Source organism: Rosa rugosa, chromosome 3 (genome assembly GCF_958449725.1).
Source record: "Rosa rugosa chromosome 3, drRosRugo1.1, whole genome shotgun sequence".
NCBI lineage: Eukaryota > Viridiplantae > Streptophyta > Magnoliopsida > Rosales > Rosaceae > Rosa > Rosa rugosa.
In genome coordinates, this window is record NC_084822.1 from 58,974,262 (window position 1) to 58,985,974 (window position 11,713).

Consider the following 11,713-nt stretch of genomic DNA (forward strand, 5'->3'; position numbering starts at 1 on the left):
AAATAAAGTAGTCATCGGAGCACTCTTTGCTAGTTGGTGCTTGTTAAAATACATAAATTTTGTAGATAATCCTGATATCATCATTTCAAGACATACTTTAGATACTTATTGTAATCAGGGTTTAGGCTCAATGCATGTCCCCTCTCATTATATTCAGCAGTTTCATTAATCAAGGCTTGAGGGCAGAGGGCAGCTGCACCAGCCCTTTATTCAAAAAATATATATATATTGATTATGCGTACCAACCACGTGGCATGCCTGCCTTACCTAAAAATTTCTCCTTGATTATATGTAGGCGCATAAGCATTTCCATCATTTTGTCAGGAAGTTGAATGCTTTGATGTTAATAAAATTCACCTAGTATAGGACTGCAAGAAACTAGTTGTTAGAAACTCTGTTAAGCGGTTTGTTAGCTCAAATCTATATATGTACTCTTTGTATCAATGTAAAATCATCATTCAAACAATTCTCAGATCTATTCTCGATTCTTCATTTCAAACAATGATTTTCAACTCTACCTTGAGTTTCAGCAAACCTTTTATTGTTTCAGCAAACCTTTCATTAAAATGCTTCAAAAAAATTGCATGCAAGAATCTCATACGATGGCCTAAGGTCGATATTACATCATTACAAGTCTAGAAACTCCGGAGGCATGTTCATCAAATAATTGCAAGAAACAATCAGTATAGGGGAGTCCCAAAAATCACTTCAACGTTGACGACCAAATCAGCAAAGCAATCTGCCACCGCCCCCTTGCTCGCAATACATACGAACGAGCCCACAGTTATGCTAAGAAGGGTACAGTGTTGATAACTCTCAGAAATAGGAACCATGCACTAGAAATCGCACTCCACTGTATAGTATGAACGAGTTAGTGCTAGTCATATTCCATTAATTACTTTATCTATTCCCCGGAAAACAAATAACAATAAAATTTTAAAAATATATAGCGTCTTGATTTAACAAAGTCATAGATACAGTATGTAAATATAATATTAACCGGTGAAAGAAAGGACAGAAGAAATTCTTGGTCACGTAAGCTATAAAGTAGGGTTGCAGAGAGAGGGGTGTGGGAAGCGAGCAACAGTGACGGAGGGCCGGGTAGAATGACAAAGCGCCAAAGAGTGATGACATCATACTGTGCATGCAAAGAAGAGGTATGAATTGAATCTATCTACATCACAGATACTGATACATCGATGGATCTATCCTCCATTAAATAAATTAATGAATCAACCATGCAATCTGCTCTCTCTCTCTCTCTCTCTCTCTGAGCTTCTGCGTTTTCTGGAAATGAGTCAGTATGAGAATAGTGACGTAAGTTGCACAGGAAGGTGTGCTTGGAAGCGTGTGAACTGGATTTCGAATTCAATAAGCACCACCGTATTTAACTCTCTTCCTGACTTTTCCACCTCCCCCATATCTCTATCATCACTATTCTCACCCCACTCCTCTCCTTCCTTCGTTGTCTTATATACGGCGGCAGAGAGATCGAATACCAGAAAATATGTGTGATTTAATTTCAGAATCATATAGCTTCCTTGCTGGGGTAGCCTGATAGCTTCGTACGATCGTATCGTGACTAATACTATATCGGAGGGGGAGAATAGAGTGGTCAGAGCCCCATCATTGTCTCAATTATCAGTGACTGAGTGTGAGTGAGAGAGAAATATCATTCAGACTGAGACCGACGTATGTTGATGATCGATCATGATCGATCATGAGAGAGAGAGAGATTTTGCATTGCATGCCTTGTTATGTTACCTAGCTCTAGCACTATGCATTCCGGACTATTAACCAGTACTAGCTACGTACTGCCTTGTATATATTATCTGATTGATGCAATTCGAGCGCGCAGAGATACTCTACCAACTTGCAGCATCATTCCCCATATATATAGATGTACCCATCTTATACTATTTTCACTTAATTAATACAAAGTTTGATTAACATTTTATCTTCTTAGAGCAAGTTCACCCGTTGAGGTTAATTGGTAGGTCAATACTATTCACTGCATTTTGTCTTTCATTTCCACTATTTTTCTTGACCAGTCAGATGCTGTTCACAAAAAGTCACTATGGGTCACTTTCAGGATCAATTTCTAGACCTGCCAACTGATATTCGGTGACTTTTTGTGAATAATATCTGACTGGTCAAGAAAAAATGGTGGAAATGAAAGGCAAAAAGCAGTGAATAGTATTGATCTGCCAACCTCAACGGGTGGACTTGCTCTTAGAGCAAGTTCACCCAAGAGCAAGTCCACCCGTGGGTCACTATGCCACCTACTATTCACTGCTTTTTATGTGTATTTTCACTCTCTGAGTCACAGACACAGTGTATTTCGTGCCCTGGGTCGCCATGTGTTATCCTGGGTCACTTTCTGGGTCAACCTGGTGACCTGCAAGCTGACCTGGTGACCCATGTCTTATTGAAAACTGTGCCTGTGACCCAGAGAGTGAAAATAAACACTAAAAAGCAGTAAATAGTAAGTGACCTGGTAACCCAACAGGTGAACTTGCTCTTAGTGTTTAACACGTGACAGTAATTTCTTACTTCACATTCAAATTGTGGCCAATTTCTCATTGCTAGAAATGTTATCATACAATACCTGGTTGTGATTTTTCTTTTATAAACGTATTTTAATTAATTTGAAATAATTAGTTTGTTTTTTTAATAAGGAAATAATAAATAATTAGTTTGTTGAACACTTAACTTTAACATCGAGTTTTTCACCTTTTTATCTTTATAAACAACTATACTACAAAAGTTTCTTAGTGATAGAGATGGAGATTTTTTTTTTAGGGAAACGGAGTCAGGCTCCATATAATATTTCAAACGACGTCACTGCGTCAATCTAGAGAGATTCAAAAATCTCTCATAATACAATCGAAGATCAGGTCTGCACAAAACAGAATACAAACTGCCCAAAGCAGCCAAATTATTACTAGCCAACAAAAGAGAAACCTAAAGGAACTGCAGAAAACAAAAACAAGAGAAAAAAACCCTAACCCTACCCTATCCCAAAGATGGAACCACTGCCTTGAGCATCTTGACGCCTAAGACCCATATGGTGTACGTCGCAACAAAACAACACAGTCACACGGTAACATCCCAGAGACAAAATTAGGGTTAGAGAAAAACTACCACTCTCCTAAAAGCCTCAAAAAGGCCTGATCCAAACAAAAAGGAAAGAAGAGAAAGGGCTGCCTAGCTAGACCACAATGAGCGGCCCAGGCAGGCGGAGGCCCAACAGTGGCCAAAGCCCAAACTCTTACCCCCCTCCTTCCCAGATCCGACCACCCCAAGCTTCGAGAGAGCAGCCGCCAATCACCAATCTGTTGGCCGGCCGTGGACCTCCACCCTGGCCATGGTCAGGCCTAGACCCCGACTCGTACCTCGACCTGGATCAAACAAACACACAGGCCGCCGCCTCCTCGCTGCTAATGAACAAACCCCGGATCACCGGTCAAAACGCCGCTCAAAAGCACAAAGCCCTGACGCAACCCCCGCTGCTGAGAAGGATCACTTCGCTCCCTCCGTTCTGCACCCTCAACCGCAGCAGCCTAAACCACCGCCGATCGGAGCCGTCACAAACTTTCTGTCAAAATACCGATCTGGAAACAACTTCGCCGACGAAGCCAAAGGACAGCAGCGCCGCTCCTTCTTCTCGTCGTCGTTGTCCCGTCGCCGCCTGGTCTGGGGACCGTGAGATCGCCGCCGCCAGCAAACGAAACCCTAGGTTTCGCAAGCGAGGTCGCTCCGATATCTCCGGAGGCCTACTATCACTTAGTGATAGAGATGGAGATTAGATTAAACAATTACTGTGATATGCGACCTAATTCTCTTTTATATATAAATTGAATGCGATGAACATCGAAGATAGAGATTTCAGAAAATACACAAGTAAATCTCTTAACATGCCCCGTTTCCCTCATTAATCATTTTCAGCTGTCCAACGCTTCAATAACCCTCAGTTTAAATCATCAAAATGGTCACACTCCTAGTATCCGACAAATATCACACACAATTCATGGCAGATATTAAGGTAAGAAAAAAAAGATCAAAGCAGCGAGTCTGTAACTCCATATGCATGATATTCGACCTCCTAAACTGCTCACACGTAATCTCATCTCAGACATAGAAACAAGAAATTAAATCTGATTAAAATTTACTTAACTCTGAATTGATTCAATGAGTTCAGATTAGAGGCTACATATAGCCTGTAAAAAATAGAGCTAGCATTGATGATAATCTTAATGGAATTCTCTCTGTTGGATAACCGAGGAGTCTTCGTCGTTGATGGGACTGTGATGGAAAGCTGGCAGCACAGTGAGCTAAGAAGAAATTAAATAGCTGAGCTGCACAGTCCAGGCACAGTTGAGACAGCTCAGCTACCTGCAGTAAATTTAGTCTCAAATCTTTCCATCTTCTCGTTGAATGACCGAGTGATAGGGCATGCACGTGGAACCCTTCTTTTTTACCAAAATTACGCCAGGAGATTCAACCTTGAGTTTTCGAAGATTGGAGTACGTAGTTATTGGGTAATTATTGCGTCCAAATTATTCCTCAAGCTGAAAAAGATTCTAAAGGGGTAAAACGTACAAGGCTGTATTCCATTACATAGAAAGAGAAAAGGAAAATGACTTCATCCATTCACCAGATCAATTCATCTATACGTTGGAGCCCTGCCCAGAAGAGTGGAGAAGCAAAGTACGAAGTGAATGAGATTTGTGATGGGGTAAGTAACTGTGAGAGTACCATGGTTGCACTCCAAGATGGACACTGCTCTAGTAGACAATTTCCCAATTTACAAAGTTTAAGAATCGGAGGTTACATCATCATGACGTGCATAATGAATACATGGGTAACTTGAATGCAATTTTTGTTGAACAACTTCTTAAAAAAGTAACTTTGCCAGCTCTAAAATTTTTCTCCTAAACTGTTTCTGATTTCTATTTTTTATCAATAGAAGAAAATTCATTCATGTGAGAAAAGACAATACTTAAACTAGTTATATGTCGCTTCATGCATACGATAACACGAATTGTTATAGTAATAAAGACTTTAGTTACATAATGACCAATTCAAAAATCATGAAACCCTCAAGTAACTCCTTTGCAATATTTCTCTTATAAACAAACAAGTTCAGCGTTCCACAAGTAATTGGTTGGAACCATGATGTGAATTCATAAACCTGAAAATATATACATTGTATATCGTAGGGTATATATTAGGGTTTGAATTCGCAACCCTAACCCCCCGTCGTTATTGTGTTGCCCATACGAAACTAAGCCAAGCCCTAATTTCATGTTTCCCCTATTTTGAAGATGTCGTCGGATCGGATTTAGACCCGAAGCATCGGTAGTTACCTTAGACACACCAAACTGTCATTTTCACTTTTCATCATCTTCGCCAACCCTATTCAACCTAAAGAGACGGGGTTGGCAAATAGCACCACCAAAGGAAAAACAATGACCAACGAACTAAAAACTCTCTTAAACCAGATGAACAATCAACAAGACAAATGTTTAAGGTTTCTATGCACGTACTATAGAACTTTTGCATTGCAGAAACCTTGCATCTTGAAAGAATTTAGGCTAACAATTTATAACACCGAACAACTTTAGAGTTTTATCACAGCAGAACCTCCCATCTTAGGCACATCTTAGAGCACATCTGAAACGATTCGCAACCAAACTCTCTTCCGTCCTCGTTATCAATGGGCAATATATCTAAAACCTAATACACAGTACAAGTACTAATTCACCCCCTCTTCTTTGATTGAAAAGAAAAGCAAGGTAAAAGGTTAGGAGATCGATGAAAACTAACAAGACGAATATACAATCTTGACAATGATCGATCAATGATAACCATGATTCGCTTCATGTTGACTTGTCATTGTCCTCAAATTTGTCCTGAATTATGGAGCTAAAAAATAACATTCTATTTCTGAAATTATTTGTACAAAGTTAAGGAACATACATGTGGCCGAAAGGAGATGTGACGCCCCAAGCAAAACTGTTACATATACATGAAACCCAAAGTAAAAAAGAAAATTGAACTGGTACAAAGCCTCGCTAGCTAGGTGAAAAATTAACTATTCCCCCCTCTAAAAAATACACCTAACTCGGAGAATAATCTAACTCCATTTTTTTTTTATCCTTTTTATACAAATTATTTTCGTCGTCGTCATTTCAGTAGGATGATATGGGAATCACAAGAAGTAATACTACTCTTGTAGTCCTTGCTTGTCTTCCAATGGTCAGCAATGTCTTTTGCTATCTTAACGGCGTCGTACGCCGTTCCGGAGAGGCCTTTTCTTCCGAAGCCAACCGTATAAAGTCCATCATTTCCTTTCCAACAGCTAGGACAAGGCGTTTTGGGCATTCCTTCTTTGGTGAAAAAATCACAACCCTGAATTTCAAAAATCAAAATAAGCATGCATTAACTAGATTAGGGCTGCCACTTGGTTTGGTAATTAACAAACCAGCTGAATATCAACTCATGTTTTAAGTTTGATGAACCGACTTTTTGGTAACCAGGACCGATAAAACTGAAATTGAAAATTACCGAAAAAGTTAATTTGGTTTTGGTAAATACTGAATACACCGATTATCTAAATATTAGCTTTATATACTATAGTTTTCAATACACATACAGATATATTAAGAAATAAACAAAAAAAAGTTTCATAATAGTATGAACATTACTACATATACTACATTAATAGTACATGTATTTTAAGTAAGCTAGTCAAAGATGGTTAAATAACCTAATTTTATTAAAAATGGCTAAAACTTAATGTCATATATACAAAAGAAAGCTATAATTAGGAGATGAATACAAAGTTTACGACTATAAAATTGAAAAACTTAGTTTTATTCATTCTAATTTTTATTACAAAGAATTAGTTATTCTAAAATTGATAATACCAAAAACCAAAATACCGAATTTAGTAGATATGATTAAAAACCGAAAATTTTGGTTGGTAATTGATAACTCAATTTTGAAACCGAAAGCTTTAATTTTAAAGTTTGTAATACCTATAACCGATTCGAACTGACCGAATTCACTTATCATTTTTTATCTTTTGGGATATTCAAAAAGGGTAAAAGAGCACATAATCAAGACCCGAAACTGGGTTTATTCTTTTCTGCATGGAGAAAAGAAGGGGTTTGTAGTTATGGGGACACCAAGGGGTGGTCTCTCTAATGCATTTGTCCAAGAGAGTGACAGGTGATTCATAATAAGATAGAAGTGAAAACTAAAAAGTGCAGCTGGTAATGCTCACCTTGAGCCAAGTAGGCACATTGCTCTTGTACCCAGTTGCAAAGATTATAGAATCAAACTCCTTTTCTTGTCCATTCTTAAATTTGGCTCCATTTATTGTTATCTCCTTCACATTTTCAACCACCTACAATATATCAAAGCCATTAGCCAAGCCCAAACCTGTTTAAAAACAAAAACAAAACCCTATTGATATTACCCTTTGTTTTGGCTATAGCACTAAAAGTACCTTTATTTTGCCGGATTTTATTTGTGACAATGCTCCGACATCGAGAACCGGGGTCTTTCCGGTGGCCGCTTTGAGCTCGATTGGGCCGGTCTTGGGCCGCCGGAGGCCCAACTGATCCGTGTTGCCGAGAGTCAAACTAGCCACCAGTAATAGGATCCTGTCCACGAGTTTTACCGGAATCCATTTGAGAAGTGTCATTGCTATCTGAAAGGTTGAGAAGCCAAACATCTCCCTTGGTAAAACATGCACCTGTAATGTAATAAATGAAACAAAGTTAACTCTAACGATATCCCGGATGGTAAAAATACCCAAACAATGAAATCGAAACAGTAAAACTGTAAAAGCAACAGAGCACTTACAGTGTTCCTAACAACCATATGAGGGATTGCATTGTATGATCTGCAAAGGTCTAAGCTGACTTCCATACCAGAATTCCCACACCCAATAACCAAAACCCTTTGATTTCTGAAATCAGCCCCAGATTTGTACAAACTGGTATGAAGAATCCGACCTTTAAACTTGTCAATCCCATGAATATCGGGAATCACCGGCTCGGCATTTTCTCCCGTGGCCACAATAAGCCACCGGGAAATGTACTCGAAATCTTGGGTCTGAACCCTCCAGAGCCTCGACGCCGAATCAAACGCAGCATTTTGGACGGCCTGGTTGAACCTCGGCTTGATTGAGAAGTGGGAAGCATAGGACTCCATGTAGGAAATGAACTGGTACTTTGTGGGGTATTTTGGGAAATCTTCAGGGAACCCCACGAGTGGAAGCTGGCAAAACTGTTTGGGAAGATGAAGTTTGAGTCGTTCGTAAGTCTTTTGTTGCCATAGAGAAGCTATGCAGTTGCTTTTCTCAAGAATCAAATAAGGGACGCCATGGTTGGATAAGCAAGCAGCTACTGCGAGACCAGATGGTCCTGCACCTACGATTATAGGCCCTTCAACGAACCCACAATTCGGTTTCGGGTCTTTGCAAGAACCCATTTTGCAGAGTCCAAGAAAATGAGGGAGAGTGAAAAAGATTTGGGATAGGGAAATAGAGAGAAAGTGGAAAAACCTCTGCTGGTTTCTTTTTGCTTGCTCTGTTTTATAGGCTCTGTTTCTCTTGCTCTGTTTTGCTGAGGAAAGATGAGGTGGGAAACTTGGAGGGGGGGGGGGGGGGATTTGGAATTCAAAGAGGGGTTTAAAGAAAGGCAAGCTTCGAATCAGTGCTGAGGGTTCTGAGAAGACTGAGGACCCCTTTTTAAATGCGTCGAAGACAGAGCGAGAGCAACAGAGTAATTATGAGAGAGAAGCATAGAAAGAGAGATGGTTTAAGCTTTTAATGGAGGCGTGAAGGTTAAGGAAAAGGATTTGGCTCTGTTTCTCAAGGCTAGTTTCTTCTGGGTGTGTGCAGAGATTTTGGGAGAGGTAATAGTAGGCTGTAGGCAATGGGGAAGGAGAAGATATAAATACATATTTATGGGATTCAAATTTGCTCCCCATTGTTATAATTATATTTTATAACACATGTCAGTTTTATATTGAGTGGTGGTATAACCAGTAAAGTATTTTTTTTTTTTTAGAATAAATAACTAAAAAAGTATTGGTGGTAAGCAAATTTGAATCTCATATATTAAAAGCAAATTTATGTGGTGCTTTTGATATAAGTTGAATTTAAGGAATAGGGCTGCCCACTTGCGGCTTGCAACAGGTGGTTCTATACGCTCTAGGCAGGTTTTGTTTGGAGGGAAAATGGTTTGTACGGTACCTGACGTTTGACTCCTTATAACTTTTGGTACTTGAACTTCAAAAAATATCAATATGGTACCTGAGGTTCTTTGCCCGACCGATGATTGGTACATATGGTCGTTAGCTCTGTTACGGAGGTTGCCAAGTGGCAACCTTGAAGGGTATTTTTGTCCTTTCATACCTTAATTTATTATTATTTTATTTTTTTCCTCTGTCTCTCCCTATGTTCTTCTTTTTTCCTCTTTGGCTGGTTCTAGACCTCCCAAAGAAATTTCTCGGTGATTCTGTCTGCTGCACTGACTACGGGGAGGCTGGACCAGTGGTCGTTGTGGTTGGTGGTCAGATTGAGTCTATTGGGCTTGCCGGAGAGGAGTCGTCATCTTGGTGGCTAGCTACCAAGAGTGCAGCTAGGGTTTGTGCGTGATGGGCTAATTGGGCTTCTAATTGGACCTATAGCCTTGGTAGTTTTTGGGCTTAGTCCTTTGGGTCCAAAATGCCAATTTTAGATCATCCTATTCTTGGGTTACTAACAGCTCCTCCCCTATGGGAAAGGAAATTCTAGATGCTTAGTTGATTTATTTGGAATAATGTCTATGCTAGTAGAGGCGTCTCTATGAGCCTCTGTAGAAGTTCTTGGCTTCACTGTACCATAATTGCGTTCTAGGCGTGTGCAGTTAGATAAAATAGATTGCCTACAAGGTGAGATTCTTTTGTTGGCATAAACTGCTCTGAGCTATGATTGTTGAAAGTTGAAACAGAGTAGTCTTTATTGTACTATTCTTATCTAAGAAACAAGGGCATACAACTAGTATGTACTATTTAATTCAAAAAAAAAAGTCTATAATTTTCAATTGAGGAATTAACAACAACATGACTTCAATTAATTTTTAGGTTATTATTTAATTAATATTTTAATTCACATACTATTTTTCTCGGATTTTTTAGATATAGAATTTAATAGTTTTCAATCGAGTGAATTAACAACAACATGACTTCAATTAATTTTTAGGTTATTATTTAATTCACATACTATTTTTCTCGGCTTTTTTAGATATAGGCTTTAATTAGATCATGAGTTTGAGACAAAAGGAAACTTCTCCAAAAAAAAAAACAAAAAAGAGAGAGAGAAAAGGAAGAAGAATAGGAAGATGAAAATTGAAAATGTTCAATAAAGGACGTTGACAAGGCGCGTGGTGTGAAGGACACGGCGGTTGGTTAGCTTTATGGAGACGTGATATATTGCCACGCGGCCAAGTCAGCAAGGGAGTAGTTGTTTGTTGCATTGTAGGAAGCAGAGAAAAGAAATATTTTCAACAAAAAAAAAGAGAGAAAAGAAGGAAATATTGCTTGCGTCAACAGCCGTTGAATCGAGTTCTACTTTTCCTTTCCTCCGCCACGTGGCCTAATTCTTGCCGTCTTCCGCCTGGCAAAAAAAATGACAACCTAAAATATGATTTTTCTTTCTCAACAATATGGTGTCGATAATTTTGCCAAAAAAAAAAAAAACATAATTATCAATTTTTTTTTTGTTAGAACATAAAGTTTTATTGCACCGAGGTTAATCCTCAATATTGATAGTACATCACATGGTGCATAAGATACTCGCTCATGAAAGTCGGGAATCATAAGCATCAACTTAAAAAATATGAAGTTGAGCTGCCCGATTTCAATCATGAGAATCAAATAATACAACGACAAATAAAATATGAGCCAAAGCAACTTGAGCCCATAAAATATACCTCATCTCAAACCAACTTAGTTATCATATAAGATGTGATAACCAACTTATCCAACATCATCAGATAAAGTAATGACCACCTTATCCAATGTCAAAACTACTCACATATATTCTAAAAGAAACTGCTTGCAACCGCTCCTGCCATCCCAATACCATTTCCACAGCAACATTCTCTAATCGATGAACTCAGCCACCATGCGATCTCATTTCCTCATATTTCACCCATGCACCATGCAAAGAAAAGTAAAAAAATTCATTAGAAATATTGGTCTATTGTGTCCTGGGAATAACAAACAAAGGCAATTCCAAAACAAAGAAACAGAGGCAAGAAGAATGCCTAAATATCCAACATAATTATCAATCTGATACCTTAAATTTTACTTTAGTGTCAATTTTTTTTTTTTTTTTATAAGGGCAAAATACGGGTATCTTTAAGTTTTGATCATTAATAAAATTACATAATACATGGGAAGGACATCGAGCCTAAACCCAAGATTACAATAAGCAAAGAACTCGCCGCCTAATCAAAATAGATAAGACACCCAAGGTGCACAGCTTGGGACAATGCCCACTTCTCCCTACCACTAAGCAATAGGTACATATTATCGGCATATAGCTACTATCTAATAAAAGTAAAAAACAGAACATATAAAAAACAAAACCCAAGTAACCTAGACCCAAAGCAAAAGACCAGGCTCAGGCACACCATTGTAAAGCCCAGGC

The 11,713-nt window shown here is 38.7% G+C and overlaps 1 protein-coding gene across 1 annotated transcript; it reads right to left on the minus strand.

Moving 5' to 3' along the window:
* Positions 1-5,920: 5,920 nt before the first annotated feature.
* Positions 5,921-8,937, minus strand: LOC133739463 (probable indole-3-pyruvate monooxygenase YUCCA4). The gene is made up of 4 exons (XM_062167242.1): positions 7,876-8,937; positions 7,517-7,765; positions 7,292-7,414; positions 5,921-6,414 (listed from the first exon to the last, which is right to left on the minus strand). The coding sequence occupies exons 1-4, from the start codon at positions 8,503-8,505 to the stop codon at positions 6,190-6,192; spliced, it is 1,227 nt and encodes a 408-aa protein (XP_062023226.1). The 5' UTR covers positions 8,506-8,937; the 3' UTR covers positions 5,921-6,189.
* Between the last annotated feature and the right edge of the window lie 2,776 nt (positions 8,938-11,713).

Excerpts from the sequence above, each read along its gene's own strand:
- LOC133739463 (XM_062167242.1), bottom strand. The coding sequence starts at position 8,505 with ATGGGTTCTTGCAAAGACCCGAAACCGAATTGTGGGTTCGTTGAAGGG. Across the intron at positions 7,415-7,516 it reads TAAAATCCGGCAAAATAAAG|GTGGTTGAAAATGTGAAGGA; the intron begins GTACTTTTAGTG and ends GATATATTGTAG. Across the intron at positions 6,415-7,291 it reads ATGTGCCTACTTGGCTCAAG|GGTTGTGATTTTTTCACCAA; the intron begins GTGAGCATTACC and ends TTTGAAATTCAG.